Source organism: Epinephelus fuscoguttatus, linkage group LG2, assembly GCF_011397635.1.
Source record: "Epinephelus fuscoguttatus linkage group LG2, E.fuscoguttatus.final_Chr_v1".
Lineage (NCBI taxonomy): Eukaryota > Metazoa > Chordata > Actinopteri > Perciformes > Serranidae > Epinephelus > Epinephelus fuscoguttatus.
In genome coordinates this window covers 45,511,193-45,530,870 of record NC_064753.1, presented here as the reverse complement: position 1 = coordinate 45,530,870, position 19,678 = coordinate 45,511,193, and the positions used below count along the sequence as shown (strand labels likewise).

General features: G+C 41.8%; 1 protein-coding gene across 3 annotated transcripts in view; it reads right to left on the bottom strand.

Annotated features, from left to right (window-relative positions):
* The window catches only part of mapk8ip1b (mitogen-activated protein kinase 8 interacting protein 1b), a 76,609-nt gene that overhangs the window by 21,188 nt on the left and 35,743 nt on the right, over window positions 1-19,678 (bottom strand). For all 3 annotated transcript variants that reach the window (XM_049561615.1, XM_049561620.1, XM_049561625.1), the window contains 2 exons: window positions 10,212-10,469; window positions 1,315-1,396 (listed from right to left, as the gene is read on the bottom strand). In XM_049561615.1, the coding sequence (XP_049417572.1) occupies window positions 1,315-1,396; window positions 10,212-10,469 (340 nt within the window). The remainder of the gene's footprint in view (window positions 1-1,314; window positions 1,397-10,211; window positions 10,470-19,678) is intronic.

Sequence of the window (19,678 nt, the reverse complement as noted above, 5' to 3'; positions counted from 1 at the left end):
ATGACTTTGCAGCTTTGTTTTCGGTTTCTGTTCTAATTAGTGCTTTTAAAAGTACCAATCCATTCCTCCTGGGGGACCCCAGTACAAAGCACCTATTTTCACCTGTGCAGTTTCAATAGATGGTATTATTTATTGAGTTCACGTTTGCCATGGGTCCTAATTTAAAGTACTGCACACTATCAGGGGAGGTGGGGACATTCATTGCTCAGCCCATGTAAGTCATTTTGAAGACGAGAAACACAGATACAGCAGACATTGATTTCCTCGTGTTATCTGCTGGCGAAAAAGTGTTTTATGACCATCACATTCAATTGATCACTTCAAGAAAAACTCCACCTGCTGTTGTGGACGTCCAACGTTCAGCTGGAAAATCTTCTCATACAAGGTTTCCTTTGCTCCCAAACACAGACAGGAAGTGTGCAAGTGTGCCCTGAGCAAAGCATGAGCCAAATAATGCGCTGTAAAACTGCCTGTAGTGTGTGTGGTGTTCATAGCTCTATGTATGCACTATCATTTTACATTATGTACAAACTGAGGAATATAAATTTGCATTTATTCAGCCTTTATTTTGGTAGATCTTAAAATCACTGAAGCTAAATGACACCAAATGAGAGTGAATAAGTGTTTAAGAACTAATGCTGATTGTATTTGGGATAAAAGCTGAAATTTCCATGAAAGAAAATTACATATTTTCGCTTCACACAAAAAGCAAATTAACCGTAACTTTCCGAAAACAATAATCTGATTTTTTCTCTGACAATTTGTGGAGACACAAGTTTACATTTTGCAATGATGGTTGTTGCTTTCATAAGTTTATTCTTAGGGCCCCCAGGGGCTTCAGTCGGTCGTCCTTGTATGTTAAAGCAGTTGCTAAGATGATGGTTAAAAATGACTGAGTTATAGCAGTTATATACTGTATGACTTGTTCCAGCAGTGGTGAGCTGTTGGCAGTGAGTGTGGTTTGTCTCACCTCACATGGTGCTCTGAAAAGAGCTGTAGCAATGAGCAATGACAGCTCCCAGCTAGCTAACACACACACACACACACACACACACACACTATACAGCATTGCCTCAGCTAGCTATGGTTAGCATAGCTAATCCAAGCCTTAACACTGTCCGCTGAGGATCAGACAACCTGCCAGACTGAATGCAAATCACACAGCCATGCAGCTGCTGAGTTAATATCCCGGGGATTAATAATACGAGAGGCAGAATTCTGGACTCACTTATCAAACAGCAGACGAACATTCACACAGTTAAAGCACAATATGAGCTTCATGGTGTGAAGATGTGGTGGGAGAGAAAAGCTCACCTGTTTTCAGAGGCGAGGACGAGCCTGAGACCTTCTCCTGCCAACTGTACTTCTTCCCGAGGGAGTTGTTGTTTAATGTGTCCTGTTGAAGTGCAGAGAAGGAGGAAGAGAAGAAGAAGAAGAAGAAGAAGGAAGTGGCGAGAAAGAAAAATAGATGGAGAGTACAGAGAGGAAAAGAGAGGAGAGGTTTGGTCACTGAGTTCTGGAGCCAGACTCTCAGTGTACACAACTTTTTGTCTCTCGCTCTCTCTCTTGCCACACACACACACACACACACACACACACACACACACACACACACACACAAACCTTTTATTCTGTTGAATGAGTAGGGATTCTTTTGTCTGTGCTCCGTGGTGTGCATTTAAAGGGAACCAGACCTTTTACCAAAGCTACTGGGAACACACACACACACACACACACACACACACACACACACACACACACACACACACACACACACACACACACACACACAAGCCTGTTTGGGGGATTTTGTTGATTGATGGACGAGAGCCTTTTCTAAAAACAATAATACTTCTCAAATGCCTTTTTCCTTCTTTCAAATTCGGCTGAAAGGATCAGGTTATCCACATCACAAAACACTTCACTTCCTTTTTTGTGTGCTACAGAACGGTTTCAGCTCCCTTAATCGTATTTTTTTTAAACAGATGGGGAAAAAATGTGAATGTTTTACGGGAAAAGAAAATGGATGAACATCATTATCACTAAAAATATTGAAAAAGGGATATTATTATTCTAAGAGCACTGCTTAAAAATCTTGTTTATGCTGACCTTCTCTGGTTTAAATGACATCACAGGTGCAACAAACACACCTCTGATCACACTAGGGTTGCAACTGTATGAGATTTTTCACAGTCTCAGGAAATATCGCAGTTTCCCGGTACCACAGTGGTACAGAGTTTATATTGGACCCTTTATATTGTGAATATTGGACTTAGATTCTCCTGATGGACACAAACACATCTCCAAATGAAAACTAATGTTGCTCTGTCCCTGCTGGATGTGTAAAGAAGCGACTGTGTGATGACGTCCGTCACAGAGACGCTGAAGACAGATTTAAACAGACGGAAGGAGAACTGGAAACTCCTGTGATGATGACACGTCGCCCAAAATACGATCACACACTCCTCCCTCCTCCTCCTCCTCCCTCCTCTGTCCACCCACCACCACGCATGACTCACTTCCCATCTACGTTCACCAGGTGGAAACAAGGCTGTTGCCGTGGTAACGAGTGAATCAGCAGGTGGGAGATGGCAGCACTGATCTGGGGAGCAAAGCTTTGTTGAACCTCACCGCTCAGGGCAGTGACTCAGATACAGTGTGTGTTTATTAATGACTACATGGAAGTGACGACACGTGACTTTGACGAAACATCAGAGTTTGACTGTGAGCAACACACACAGACACACACAGACACACTACACTTACTGACAGAGGTTAAAACTAGGGGTGTGCCACATCATCTTGTTCACAATAATACCGGCATAATTTTTAATAGGATACAAAAAAGCCACATCCTGATACACGATATTTCGACTTGTTGACATATTGACGTCATACTGTTACCCACGGCAACAACAAGCATGGCTGTAAGCGAAATTACAGACTCCGCGGTGGTTCCAAAAAGAGGAGCAGCTTCAGTAGTGTGGAATAAACTGTGGCGTCCTGAATGTTTTATGAACAGCCCCGGACTTCTCAGACTCTTTTAGCGACTTACCGCTCAGAGGGAACTCATTCAGCGGCTGGTCGATTTTATTTTGTTGAACTATTAATATTGTAACAGAATCATATTGTCAAGAATGTCATCATCACAAAAATTCCCTGAAATATCTTGATTACATTTTAGGGCCCTATCGCCCACCCACGCTACACACACACAAACACACAAATGTACTCCAGCATAAGGAGCCTGCCAGGTGGGAGATTAGAGTCGGACTCGGATTAAGACGGAGGGATCCCTCCTGAGATGGATGTCTGTTCTGTTTTTCTGTCTTAATCATTTTACTGACGCAGCTTCAGAGGAGACAATCTGTGAAATAAAACCTGCCCCTGTTTCTGCTAAGAGCTCCTTACACTGCACAGAACTGTTGTTCTTCATTGTTTTTGTTGTTTGTTTATACTGTGGCTGATTTTTCCTTTTTGATGCCTGGATATTAAAAAACTGTATTTGTGTTTATTTATGTTTTTTAAATGGGTAAAAAGAGAACTAGTCTTATTCTTGTTTAAAAATGTTTTAGTGTGTCATGATAGTTTGAGGCTTCACAGGATTTTTCACCTTGTAGTCGTCTGCCACAAACGCTGGCGCTGGGCAGATTACCGAATCTAAAAATATTGCCTTCCAAAAAGCCTCCCTGCTCTCACCCTGATCAGCGTTCAGCGCTGCTTTTGTTTAACCACACAACTCTGCCACTCACTGCCAAATGATGCAGAGCTAATTGCATATTTTAGCATTTTTACCGATCCACTGACCTGGAAACAGTCACCCAGTGCTCTCTCTCTCTCTCTTCTTACAGTACTCTGACAAAAAACTGCCTAGAGATCATCAGCACTCATCTAGCTCATCTCATCTGAGCTGCATCTGTGCCTCCTGACTACACTTTTACTGTCAGCTGGAGCTGATGGAGCTGTTGTAGTGCCTCACCTATAAGGTGTGCCAGAGAAACAAACTCTACCATAAAGCACTGTATTTGTTATAAACCTATTTTGTTTCATGTCCGTAACAATCCAGGCTCTGTGTATGGATGAGTTATTTAGTTATTTTATATTGCCACATCGCCAGGTCTTCAAAAAACGTACATTATCTGTATATTTCAGACAAGGAGTGGGGGCTGAAAGGAAAATTCACATCCTCTGCTTGTGTGAGAGATCCATATAAGAGAGTAAACAGAGGGACCAATTTCTGCACCCACAGGAGCAATAAATAGACCAGAATGCAATGCAGATATATTGCACACATCTATCATCAGATGTCTGTTTAGTTGGGTGGTATCTCTTATTTCATTCCTTCATACCCTCTTGACATTTTACCTGGGTTTACAGTATATGACAGTAAAAACTGAGCTACTGGTGACAGAGGTCACTGGGTACATTTACATTCCCCTATTATTCTGAATATGACAGTATTCTGAATTTGATACAGGTCTTTTCTATTTGGCTTTTCCTTTTTCCAAATGTAGCATTTTGTGATTACAACATGGGATAGGCCAGTATTCTTCGGGGTTTGATAGCATTATTTGGACATGTATACAGCCCATTTGACATTTGCATCTTAACTGGGGTTTTTGCCACAGTTAGCTCTGTGTGTTGTTATGGAGATGTTGTACACAAACCAACTTACCAACAGTTTGCAAGGCTGCAGATGCATGCCCAAAGGAAAAGTCCACACTCTTGGTCAGATGAAGAAACACGTCTACTTTAAAACACTTTAAAAGACTTGGATTTCAACAGGTTTTTGGATATGTGATAATATTGCGATGCCAACCTTTTCAAGAAGGTGGTTGAAGGAATGAAGAAGGGAGGCTGTGTTCACATGGTCAAGGAAAAAAACTCTGAAAAAGAATCTCATTTTGATGCAAAGAAGCAAAATAACACAAGAGGCTCCAGCTTCATATTTTGATGTGATAAACAACATGTTAGCGCACGCTGATCGGAGTATGCACGGCTGCATGTGAACAGGAATATTAGTGGAATATTAATTTTCATTAGCCATGTAGGCAGTTTTGTCTTTTTCAGAATAAGGGCAAAAAAATCAAAATACTTTGTGCATGGAAACGTTGTGAATGTAGCGTGTGTGTCATTGTCTAGCCTGTAATATTGTGTTTCTAATAAGCAGTCAGCCCACAAAGACAGGTCTCTGAAATGCGCCGTGACAACAAAGAACATTAAGTTGACGGAAATCAGAGTAAAACAACCACCGACTTTCACCCGGGAGGCTGGTGTTTGCTTCCCGTAAGCTTGTTAAGCCAAACCCTGTTCTTTTTTCCGAAACAAAACCACACGTGTTTGTTGTTGAAGGAATGAAATGTAAATTTGTTGTCCTGACACAGTGCGTTTATTGTGAAAGAAACAGTTTACTTGAAGTGTTTAACTGTGCATTTCTATGAAAATGAAAGCATATTTTGAAAACAGACGATGCATGTGACAGACAGAGCTTGACATGACATCCCAGACTGTCAGCAACCAACGTTCTAAGGGTACCTTGCACGTCGGAAAGTCTATGACCAGTCATTGATATGTGATGAGGTTAGAGTATTTGTTGGATACAGGATTCAGTTAGCTTCAGCTTTAGAGCCTGTGACTTATAAATCAAAGCGAATGATTTTCAGCTGAAGGTCATTACACGTGACACACAGCTTGATACTCATGTTAAACAAATGTAAACACAACTGAGCTGCACTCCAAGCATTGAAGTCTAGAAATCATAATAAGCCCACGATCTGCAGCTGATGGATGCTACATATAACAAGATGTTGTTTATTGCTCTGTGTCTTCATAGTTCATGCAAAGGCCACTTCCAGGAAACCTTCACCCATTTCACACTGAAATACTTTAAATCGGGTTTTGTTTTCTAGCTGCTGTATGAAGAGAGTGAACAATGTCCCAGGAGACAGGACGACTTCCCGGGAAGAAAAATGCTTCAGAGCAATTATTTCCTTTATAGTTTCCAGTGCTGACAGCTGAAACAGACACACACACACACACACACACACACACACACACACACACACACACACACACACACTAACAAAAGCACAGCAGCAAGAACAGTAGGCCTGTTTCCACCTCATAGAAACTGAGCAAAGAACAAAGCGCATACAAATATAGAGCTGCTTGATTGATCATGTTGACAGCCCGCTCTATGGGGGAGTGTGTGTATGTTTGAGTCACAGGAAAACTCACGATACATTACTGTATACGTTGCGTAACAAGAGTCTCATCACACCTGGCAGGTACATGTAATGTGAAAGGGGCCACTCACAGTGATGAACTCACAGAGAACTTTGACTCACCCTGCAGCTCTGCTGAGCTTTTTAGCCTCTTTTAGCGCATAGTTTTGGATTCACAGCATATTTACTGTATGGTTTACTCTCACTTCACTCATCAGCCTGGTTTTCAGCACAAGCAGGCGTATTGACCCAACAAGGTCCGATAAACCCACGGTAAACCACCTGCCCAGCAACAAACAGCAGACAGAGAAATTATGCAAACAGCTGATGAACACAGTCGAACATTTAGCAGCTGAAGAGTCACATATTTCTCTCAGGAGTGGGTGGTGCCCTAATATTAGTCTTGAATTCTTCAGGTGGATACATAGCTGTCTGCTGAATGTATAGGCGAGTGTTTGCTGACAAGTTAGTGAGAACATCTAACAACTGACGCAGAGTTGTCATACAGTACGTTTACATGACACTTGAAAAAAACAAATTATTGCCTTAATCCAACGATAACTGGACAACTGAAGTGCATGTAAACACGTTACTCCGACTAATATCGGAGTCCTCCAACTCCGATTAAGACACCCAGATAATGCGATTGGAATTCGATTTTCTCCGGCATGTATACGCCTTAATCGGAGTTAAACTAGACAATGCATGTGCGCATGCTCCACACCCCCCTGCGCTGGCGTATGACCCCAGAACAGACAAGACATGCTATTGTTGTAGCCCTCCAACAGCATACAGCATTCTTGTCTGCCTCTCGAAATCACCATGACCACAAGGGATAGCGTGCACCTTATCTGCACAATCAGTAACGTGTACATTATGTACGAGATGAACAAAGCTATACGATTTTCCATCTTGCTGTTGTTCGAAAATGCCAGTCTGCCGCCTGACTCCAGTTGTTTATTATTAAGTGACGTAATAGGTCAACTGGAAAGGGGGCCGTATTAACCCGCTGAAACGACGCATATCGCCACCTAGTGTTGAGGAGGAGGACACGTTCCCGTCAGTAATTGGATTTTCTCAGTTGCATGTAAACTGGGACAAGGACAGAAGTCTGATTAGACGCCAAAATCTAATTTTGAGCATAGCTTGATTAAGCTGTGCATGTAAACGTACTGAGAGAGTGCCCCAAGGAGTCCTAAAACACGGAAATGAGTTTGGATTTTACCACTCACTGTTCCCTCGTCTCCAAGTCCATGGGTTTTTGGTTAGATGCTTAAAATAAGGTCTGTGATTAACACAAACTTAAGAAACTTTCATGTTTTGTGTGAGGACATAAAATACATCAACAAATACCCCACTTGTGATCTGTGAAGCTTCTATGTGTGTTAAGAAAGGCAGTTGCTAACAAGTGGCTGAATGAGACTACAGAACATCATCTGAACACGGCTTTACGGTCTTGAGATGGTGGTGGCTTTAGGTCATGCAACCGTAGTGTATGTTTCTAGCCTGACGTTAGCGTTTTACATGTAGGCTTCAATAACTATGAAAGTGGTGTTCATTTGTGAAGATTATTCGTTAGACAAAATGTTTAAGTATCAAGAATGTTAGTTTGCCACAGAGCTTACTTTCAGCAATAACCCAACATCCAATGGAAAAATACCATCAGCGTCTTGGAGCGGGAATCAGTGCGATGCTAACTTCTGTGTCGGCCTATAGAAAAACATTATCCCTGGAGCTTTCTATAAAACCTGATCATTCTTTAAAACATATTTTAGAATGATTTTGTTTTGTGGTTTTTGAGCATGAGGTTTATAAAAGTCTCCTCAAGAAGAACAGCAGCATCAGAGGACAGGAAAATCAGGTGAAGTTCTTATAAAAGCGACTTACAGTAGTCCATGTAGTTGTTTGAATGGATGGATCAAAAACACCTCAACTCAGGGAGCTGCTGTTTGTATCCTGACCATTTGAAAATGCTTCTCATATCCAGACTGTATCGAGATATTACCTGACTAAAGTTACACCTGGTGTTAAAATGTGTTTCCAGTGTCCACATTAAGATCCCTTCTTTCCTTGTCTACTACTTGAGTAGCCATTGCTTCATAAATGTCTTAGAAGTGACATGACTTGCCAAGTTTTGCTTGTATACTTTCATCCGACCAAACTGAAAGCAAACACTTGACTCAATCCACGAGTGTCTCAAATAGCTTAGCTTGCTAACAGGCTAATGGCTGCTACCTCGCTGGGTTGGAACACTATTTCCACCCACACAGTTGTTGTATGTTGTTTGATATCACAGTTGCATATACAGCTGTGTTCAATGTGGTGACAAAGTGTCCCTGACCATGATCATGTGGTCAAGCACTGTCCGACTGAATACGATCACCCAAAACGTGTATTTGATTGTACAGGGGGTAATTAACAATGATCGATATGTAACTTTAATCCAATGTTTATTATTATTACCGTGACGATGACGCTCCTCCAACCTTAATGAAGTAGTCATTTCAGTCCAAACGGTGATCGTTCCCCAGCCCAGTCGTCATAAGAAAGTTTGCATTTCACCTTTCTGCAGACCATAACCATGTTACTTTATCTTTCATATGTATCATATCAACGTCTCTGAAGTGACGTAATATATGAGCTGACTGAGTGAAGAGAATGGTGGATGGCATGTCACCTAGGTGAGATGGCTGCCAAGCTGAAGATGACTGTTCAAGAACATTTGACAACAAAACCAGTTGTGATGTAGCCCGTCATCGCCACATTCTCATGGGCTCTGTAGGCTCCAGCTGGGCATGTTTTGTGGCGACCTGTCGGCGGGGATAATGCCATGAAAAGCTGTTGTTTAATACTAAGACATTGCTGCTTTTCCAGATGAGATTATGCCTCCTAAAGGGAGTGTATTAAGCCAAAACATGATCTTTTCCTAAATATAACCATGTGGTTTTTGTGCCTAAACAAATAGGTTTCAACGTATCCGCTACATAATAATGTGCAAATGTATCTGTGGTTTGCAGAGACGTTAAATGCCAACGTATTCTCTAGTGTTTGGCTTGGTTTCCCTTTACCTAACCAAGTCACTTCTGTGGCGGACATGAATCAAACCTTAACCATAGCGATGCCACATCATGAAACTGATTTATTCTTTACGGTGAATTTGTAACGTCACAAACAAACGATGTCATCCCTCAGATTGGAGCGTCATATCAGAAAGCGCTTGTGGGTTTTTCTAGAGGACGTTAACGAACAACATATTTTGCGGTTTAATTTGGAGGAACCTGTAGAGATCTAAACACACACACACACCATTAGTGTGTCCATTTAGGGAAGAACAACATGGACCAGAGCTCTGCTGTGTGTACAGGAGGACGGACACACATGAGATCAAAAGACATTGATCCACACATACACATACCTACACTGTGACACATAACCAGCCTCACCCAAACATACATACTCATCATGTCATGTCTATACTTGTGAGGACCCTTATTAATACCGCACACTGGGGCATCTCCTCACCTTCAGCTACACCTAATTCTAACCTTAAACCAAGATGTAACCATCAAACAGCCCTCTGAAGACAAAATGTCCTCCTCTTGAGGTTAAATGCTGACACTGGTTCTCACAAACAAAGATTGAAGTCCAAGAACACACACTCAGTCACGAGCTCTCACAGCATTCAAACACAAACAGAGACGGGCACCAGGGAAAAAAAATCTCTGTGTCTTGACAATTGGGGCTATTGTTCAGTCCAGTAAACACATCCTGTGAGAGAAGCAATTGTAGTGAATCCAATGGTGATGTCACGCAGGTTGTTAATTCAATGAATGTCATAGTTGTGTGTGAGGAGGAGCCCAGACAAGCGGACACACAGAAAAAAAATCTTCACTTAAGGTTCACTCCTCCTGCTTTGTGATCAATACTCAGTCATCTGCCACAAACCGTGTGTGTGTGTGTTGTGTGTGTAGATTATTCAGACCATACCTGTGTGCGCGGCACGATCGGGAAGAGGTTAAGGGTCGTGGGTCTCTTGGGTCTGTAGGTATCCATGGTAACAGGTGCTACAGGGTCCTTGGTGACCGGCAAGGGTGCGATGGCAGACGCCTTTGAGGACTCTTTGTCACCGCGGTAACCGTCAGCACCGTCGATCAGTTCCAAATGCAGCATCTCTGCCTGGAGCTGGCCGACAGCACCCAGCTCTGCCCTCCCCGACATGCTATTGGTGCCTCGTCTCACATGGCCCTGCAGGGATTGGAGGAAACACACCGTCAGTCGAGGCAGAGAGAGAGGCAGACGGTGAGGGAGAGAGTGTGTGTGGATGGGATGAGGAGATTGAGCCGGCCAATTACAGGCTGCTCCGTCTCCTGCCTCTAACACTCTAACTGCTGAGACCCTGAGCTGCTTTAAACACAGAGAAAAGACAATCCCCAGCATCAGCTTCTCCATGTTTTCATATATTGACTCATCTTTAAGATTTATTTAGCCAGGAGAAGCCTCGTGGAGATTAGATATCTGCTTTACATGAGTGGCCAAGATGGGCAGCATCACACTGACAGCATTTCTCTGGTAGCATTCCTCTGCTCTGCCAATCAGTGTTCACTTCACTGGTTAATCTCAGCGTTTTGATGACGACTGCTGTTAATTTTTTTTGTTCGAGATCTCCCCTAGCCAGATAATAATTGTCTTCATGTTAGCCTTTTTTCAGGGGGAAAGGGAGGGTGCCATTTTGCCCTAACCAATCTTTAGTAATGGATATATTCGGCTCATTGACATTACTTTTATCAGAAACGGAAACTGTGGTCGAGGTTTGTTGCTAGGAGCACTTCACCAGATGTTGGTCATGCTGATGAAAGCGATATCTAAGAAATCGTTGAAGTTGTTGTTTCTGCACGTTAACAACAATCTTTACAGCTGTTATTGATCCTATCAATGCTTGTTGCCATTTTTCTGGCAATGTTAGCCATGCTTGCTGTGTGGCTGTAGGGACGGCAACATCCGTCTGTTGGTCCACAACTCTTGGTCCAGGATGAACTATTACTGGTATTCAATTAAATTTTGTGCAGACATTCATAGCAAGGATTGGTGATTTCATGACTTTCCATCTAAGGGCACCACAAGGTTAACATTTGTGGTTCAGGGTGAAATGTTTTTACAGCTACTGGATTAGCTACCCAGGCCCCCAGGAGGTGTGCCAATTTTCCTTGTGGCTAAACAGTGGAATTACATCCATCACGTGATGCCATGTGACCCCAAAAATAATTTTCCCCACAGACTAACATTAGGAAAGAGATGTCTGTAAATGAGTGGATACATTTTTTTGAGTGTCGCAACCTCCAAGAAATGATTAAAGTTAGCAGATTGCTGAACCAGAAGTAACCAGCTCAGCCAGCAGAGGTCTCTAGTACGCCTGCTCCGTGGGCCACACAGTGCGGAGGCAACGTTATTGTCCGGGTAATTTTATATGCAGCAGTTATTTTCTTATTTTCAGCGACATTTCTGGCCACTGAGCAACTGTAACAGGAATGACCGAGGCCCCACCTCCAACGCTGTACCCAGTTCTCTTTATACATCAATGGGTCTACTGTGAAGGTTGGTACGTATCTCATTATCGGTCCCGAGAGGATAATTTCATCTGGCTTTGGTGATCCTTGGAGTTCTCCTCTAACGTCACCAGCAGGACACATTTTTCGCATAGTCAGTGAAATATCTTTTCACCCACAAGTTGGATTGGCACAAGTATTTGTACAGGGATTCACGATTCTACAACAATGGATTCTCCTGACTTTGGTATTTCCCTGACCTTTCCTCTAGTTCCACCATGAAGTTGACGTAGTGAAGTAGGCCAAAGAAGGTTTTACAACTATTAGATGGATTGCCAAGAAATTGGATACAGACATGGTTTCCAACATGCTGAATTGTAATAGCTTAGCTTTGATCCCCTGACCCCTCATCCAGCACTAACAGGTGAAAATTTAAATTAAGGTTTAAATGCCTTACTAATGACTAAAACTAATGACACTCCCATCAGCTGTACTTGGGTTTAGTACTAATTAGCAAATGTTAGCATGCTGAAAAGCTTTAGTAAGTTGGTGAACATTGCAAACATGTTGCCCGGCATTGTCATTGTGAGCATGTTGATGAAACTATTTAGGTCTAATGCTGCTGTGCCGAAGTACAGAGCCGCCAGCATGGTTTTAGACTCTTGCCCGGAGAGATGAAGTTGAATACTTTCTACAAAGCTCTACTTGGCTCGAGTGTTTTTGCATCTTCCAGGAGGCAACTTGTTGGCCAAATAAAAATCAAACCAATAAGATCGGCAGTTTGATTTTGCGGTGAGATCCACAGTGACTGTCACTGTTACAGTGCTGCTGAAATCAAAGCAAGTGACAAACACAGGCGTCATCTGGGAGACGGAGTAAGTCAGAGGGCACTGGGACAGCACCGTCTGCTTCACTTAGCATCACTATCCCTGCAGCTACACACACACACACACACACACACACACACACAGATGCTTTCACATGGACACCAGAGTCACTGGTAAGCCTATTACAGTACTCCGTATTACTGTCTATCATCTACATGTTCTTGTGTTTGGCATGTGGAGCAAAGAGGGAGCTGACACACATATGCACAAGATTTTTATCAGTACACAATTTACAGGACGTAATTATAATATTGATTCATCACGACCTGCACATCAAAAAAAATCCTAAATGGGATGCAGTGATTGGAGGTCAAAGTACAGTGGGAAAAAACCCAATATGCTCCTTAAAGAGCTGATCCAGAGCTGATCCAGAGACAGGGGAACAACAAATTAACACTCAGCCGCCATGAGAACAACATTCACCACAGTCTGGATACACAGAGAAGATCAGTGATGGCAGAGCTGTTAGCTCAACTAAACTCCTCTCATGTAACACACATTTCACTGAACAGCAGTCACATCCGGAGCAATAATCATCTCCAGGAACAAAGCCAAAGTCATGTGCAGTTACAGTATTTAATCCTCTGCTGTAATAAACAATACGTGTGTTTATTTAAACATGCAAATACCTTCATGCTGCCTGTGCGTTGGTGGATGACTGTATTATGAAGATTCTTATATATGTTTTCCTTTGTAAAAGAAGCACAGCGGGTGTACGTGTGTGTGTGTGTGTGTGTGTGTGTGTGGCTGCAGACAGTAAGCTAACACACAGTTGGTGAATTGAATGGAGGTTAATCCAATTCCACTGGCTAAGTGTTGCCTTCAAGCACATTTGTATGCAGTGAAACACAGATCACAGATATGCAGAGGTCCCTCCAGAGACGAGAACCAAAGAGGCTTTTCAGCTGGGACTAAAATGGGAGGTGTTTGTGCAGCTGCATTCCTATTCAGGGACCGCCTCCTTTAAGTCCACATTTTCATATTTAACACCACAACAAACCTTTCCCATTTCAAATGTTTCTCCAATTGTAGCCCAGAAATCAGTAACACAGAAATATAACATGACCATGCTGTATTTACCACTTGATGGGTAAATGCATCATATGATGTTCGCCATAAAACTCCCCTGCAGGATGTAAGTGATAGTAGCTGGGCATTAACCCAAATATTTGTTTGGAGTGAAATACAGCAGAGAAAAGCTCTCAAACATACATATATGAGCAGGAGTCAATAACTGTCAGCATGCAGAAATGATGTCTACATAGAGTCCTGTTGCTTGCCTCGTCTCGTCGCTCTTCAGACTGTCAGACAGCTAATGTTTATGCTAGTATTTGTTTTGTTAGTGGCACCACTTTAAAACCTTTGAGACCAGTAGTTGTCATGCACAGACACTGTAAGAATAATTACTGGGTTAAGTGAACTCATCCAATATTTGTTCTCTGTTTGGTGAGTGACTTCATAACGCAACCTCTACTGAATTAGTTATAATTCCCTCCAGCAAACATCTATCCTTCCATCCATCCCCCATTGTCCATCCATCCATCTATGGTGTGACCATCCATCCGTGCATCCATTCTGCCCACCTTAATAAGGATATTTACTACTTTCTTGGTGATAAATCAGCAGTGTAGAAATATTCTGGATGTTAGAGAAAAGGGGCAGGTCAACAGACAAAGCACATGCCGTATGCAAACAATGCTATGAAATAAAATACTTATGACACAGACAAACTGGGCTGTGCATCTCATTCAGCTAACTCTTGCTACATTAGCTGCTCTGTTTGAACAATGTTCAGCTGAAAAAAACATGCATGCAACTATGCTGATCTGTGAAGACATGTGGTGACTTTCACCAGTGGGGAGTAGGGGTGGGCGATATGGCCCTAATCCACCACAAATTACACATTTAAACAGCTCCCAAATACAAAAAAATGTCCCCTGGGATCTATATATATATTAATCAACAGGTGATTTCCTTCTTTTAGTAAAATCGTAAATGATTGACTTGTTTTTCCCACCTGGACCTTTATGCTCTGCCTGGGCGGTAAGTCACTAAAAGAGTCTGAGAAGTCCGGGGCTGTTCATAAAACATCAGGACGCCACAGTTTATTCCACACTACTGAAGCTGCTCCTCTTTTTGGAACCACCACAGGGTCGGTGATAATTTTGCTTTCAGCCATGCTTGTTGTTGCCGTCAGTAACAGTATGACGATGATGTCAACAAGTTGAAATATTGTCACAATATGAATTTTTTATATCATATTAAAAATTCTACTTGCATTATCATGAAAGAGATGATATGTTACATCCCTAATGGTGAGTACAAAAAAGTATAAATGGATATTTTTGAGTTATGAGTGGAGGAAATGACTGTTAGCTGCTAAGCTAATGTATGCAATGTAAAAGTGCTCAAGCTAATAATGCGTGACTAGCAAAAAACAACTATGAAACTTGCCAGATATTATTGGACCGAATATTATACTACTGTTAAATGTTCTTGTTTTTAAGTCATGTTTTATTTGTGTTAGTGGAGTCAGTTTAAAATAAACTTACAATTTATTTATAATTTACAATTATTTACCTGTTTGTTAGGGTGGAAAGCAAAAAACAAACCTCCGTAACCATATCGATCGCAGGCCCCTGAACTGACTCGAATCAAAATCACATCGTGGCAGACATCAGAATCAGAATCAGAATCAGAAATACTTTATTGATCCCCGAGGGGAAATTATTTATGCTACAGGTGCTCCTTGCAAGAGAGGAAAGATATGTGAAAATATAAGAAATTTAAACAATAGTATTAACAAATATATAGTAAAATAAACAGGAATTAACAAACATAAACGTAAATATATATATATACATATATATATATATATATATATATATATATACATATATTGTAAACAAACAGACTTTGCCATATCATCAAATATCAAGTCATTATCCAAAGACTCAATATAATACTGGCTCATGATGAGACTAGTGATTTACACCCCTGCTGATGAGGTGTCAGAAGATGCCCCTGTCCCTCCTCCTCCTGTAATTTCACTTCAGTCACATCACATCACTGTCTGTCTGTCTGTCACAGCGCTGCCACTCTCCCTCCATCATTTGTTTTCTTTTATCACTGCCCTCTCTCCGTCTCTTCACCTTTTCACCTGCTGAAGATCGATACCTGCTAATGCACCGAGCCTCTACTCTTCCTCTCATGTTTTATGACATCAAGTAATGACTGGCCCCTTTAAGAGAGCCCTGGCCCCTGTTGCTAGGAGACGAGGGGCTCAGTGACGATAAGGAGGCTGAGGAGTTACCGCTGCCCCGAAGCTGCTATGATGCTCGGCACTCGTCCAATCAGAACAGCCCAAGCAGGGCAATCACACACCAACAGGTCAAATATAACCATGCTGGAGAAGGCTGGAAATGTTAAATCACCCAAAATCGACTGCTGGGCTCCTTCAAGTGGGAAAAAATACAGCTATTACAGTCAGAGAGGAGTCCAAGAAGACACAGAATAAAGCCAAGATCTGGTGGAGATTTGCTCCTTTCACAGAGTATCAAATATCTGAATTGTAAATACTGTAAAACTTTTAAACAAATCTGAAGGCACAGGCCTATATGTTAAATAAACTGTCCTTTGTTGTTGTATTATTTGAAGTTTTGGTTTTATGCTACTGTAAATTAAATATTTCCAGTTATAACTGTAAAATATTGCTAAAATTTTGAGATTCTTATCTTTTTTACGTTACGTATCGATCAAAATGTTGACCCACTGCATCTGGAATGACCCCAATCACTATTAGCCAAGAACAGTGGATAAAATATTACCAAAAATACTGCCAACACAGTCTCACAGAAATACAGAAAATGCACAAGACCTCTTAACAATACGCTTTGTGGTGGTGGGCACAAATGTGTTAAAATTATGTGCTGGCAACATGAACAAACGCCAATCCAAAGTCTATTGAAAGCAGCTGCAGTTTCAATTACGTCATTAACGTGGTTAACGTTCTGAGACTGTCGCAGTTTGGTCAGGTTTAGGGTGAGTTAAAGTACTTGGTTAGGTTAAGAGAACAAAATATATTTGGTTAAGTTTAGGAAAAGTGCTTCCGATTAAAACAACTGCAAATGTGATGTAAATATACATACTTTCCATAGTTATGTAAATTAAATACATAAAGCACATTACTTAAATGAGAAGTCCGGTATTTTGCACTTTGAGCCCCATTTCTGGGTTGTTTATGATGAAATAGAGTGGTTTAGACCAAAATAGTGACGATTGGTCATTTTCGGAGAATTTGGCTTTCCCCCGCCTAGCTTAACACTGCTGCCTGTGGCCATGTGTGAACCTGTCCTAAAACCACCCTCAACGTTTGTTTTCAAAGCCATGAAACTCACCGAGTGGACAGTGGTGTTTGTTGATGTTCTGACATAAAAATCGTAGCAAACTGTGGTTTTCGTGATGATTTATTGGACATTTTGTCTAATCCATTGGTTTTCTATAGAAAGGAAGGTAGTTATCCGCCACCCGAAAAGGAAAGGGGGTTGTTTACGACGGTTGTAGTCATTGTAGTCTTTAGCTCAGTGAAAGTGCCGGCTCGACAGTGCTGTGTGCGCTCCTGGAGGAAGAACAAGAATGAACGAAAAAGTTTTGTAATAAGTTTAAACAGCTGCACAACGTTTCCAACTTCTGTTTAAGTAAATATGCTGAACCATTGTGATGGATTCAGAGTTTGCAGTGACGCCAATTATGTTCCGCCTCGTTAGTTCACCGCACGGACCGTTTAACCTGGCAACAACTGCAGCTGGCTCAAACATGGTTGGTCAATATCACGCAGACTACAAACAGCCTACAAACGGAAACCAGGGCTCTTCCGCTCTTCTTCCGGAGGCAAGATCTCCGGGATTTGCCTACATTCACTGAATGTAGAGTCTGTATATAGAGACTACTCGCTTATAAACAACCTTCGCAGTACGATGCCTTTGAACACGACGCCAGCCTTCTTCTTCTGCTTCTTCTCTGTGTCCCATTACATTGCAATGGTTTCCTGCCGGGTGGCGACACCCATGTAACGGAGCATTATCGCCATCAAGTGGGCTGGAGTGTATAAAGCACACAGGTGTGAGGCAGCTGGAAAAATAGTTCCACAATCCAGATGAAGAGCGAAAACACGGATGGAAACCACAGTTTGCTACGATTTTTATGTCAGAACATCAACAAACACCACTGACCACTCGGTGAGTTTCATGGCTTTGAAAACAAACGTTTAGGGTGGTTTTAGGACAGGTTCACACATAAGCCAGGCAGGGGAAAGCCAAATTCTCCAAAAATTAGCAATCGTCACTATTTTGGTCTTAACCACTCTATTTCATCATAAACAACCCAAAAATGGGGCTCAACATGCAAAATACCGGACTTCCCCTTTAAGGACTTTGCACAGTACGGTAATTTTGGATTTTTTTCAATAACTGTGGCTTCATGTGGTGTCCATCACGTTTGTCTGAAGCTTTCGTCCCTCATTAAAATTCTCAGATCAGGTTCAATTTTTGCTTTTTTTCGCACCTGTCAGAGCCTTTAGAGACGACTGACCAAGACTCAAGTGAAGAAAATGTGGCAGTGGGACACAGCTGCGACAGGACAGAGGAACGGGGTGCACAGAATCAATTAATATTACTGTTGCTAATTGTTTTTCATCAATTGATTTACTTGCTAACAAATAACCATGACAATTACATTAAGTGATATGTGACATGTTAATATGTCAACTTGCTCCGCTGCCTTTGAGTGGCCACAACAAACAACAACTTTAAACAAACCCATGCTAAACACAACAAAGAAATAAATATGTAAACAGCAGATAATATTGCTGCTCATCAAAGAGATCACTCCAGTACACAGGAGGCTGCTGTCCATGGAAATGCATCAACAGCAATCTTGTACATATCAGTAAACACCAACATGATAGTGGAAGCTGCTGGATGAGAAACACAAAGAGCTTCTCTTGTTTCTGTTTGTGTTGATGAGCCAGCTTCCTCTCTGCTGTTACCATGTGTGGATGACATGACGTGAGCAGTATCCATGGGGGCAGTGTGTATCCGTGTGTGTGTGTGTGTGTGTGCTGTGTTGAATGTATTTTCAGCTCTGACACATGGGGTAGGTGAGAGAAACACTGTTGCCATGGAAATAGGTCTCCTTCTCCTCGTGTAAGTGTTTTGCTGGCCCCACTCTTCCTCTCCCTCCCTCTGTATATCTCCCTCCCTCTTCCTATCTGGGTTAATGAGATCTGTTTTTACTGATGCGTATTGATGTAGTTAAGCACTGTTAATAAAGTGCGTGAAAGAGTTAAATAAATTAAATCTGCTCTACTGGCACAAAGGTTTTAGAAAAATACTCCCACAGCCATTGAGTACATGGCTTACATATGTCTATAGTGATAATCTCTATATAGATTTGTTAGAGATTTATGAATACAAAAACACGCCTCTTCCCCTAATCTGAATTAAATATGATGAGTTTACATTGACAAACACTGTTTTTCAGAATCAGAAAATAAAGAAAAAGAAACTCCAATTAGGGCTGCTGTGATAACCGTATTGCAGTACTGCGCTATTGACGAGCCAATCACAGGAAATGGTGAGCAACTTCCCAACCGCTACATTTTTTTTTTCTTTTTTTTGATGGGACTGTCACGTAATGAAACTCTGCTATGTCACCACGAAACGTCAGCAGTGTGAAGAGGCGTTGGGCGCCTATTTTGTGCTAAGTGTGTGCTGTTTTTTCAAGAGTTGAAAAGTATTCAGCTTTGGGTAAAATGCTGTCACTGTCACTTTTCACTCATCCAATCACAGTGGAGAAGGGGCGGGACAAATACCACAAAGACCAATGCTGTGTCTCAAATCGCATACTTCTGTACTTACACAAGTATGGAACAATGCAGTGCACTCAAAACGGTCAAGAAGTTGAGGTGGAACTATGGACACTTCTCGCCCTCAATGGTCGCCATCTTGGCTACGTAGTGGAAGGG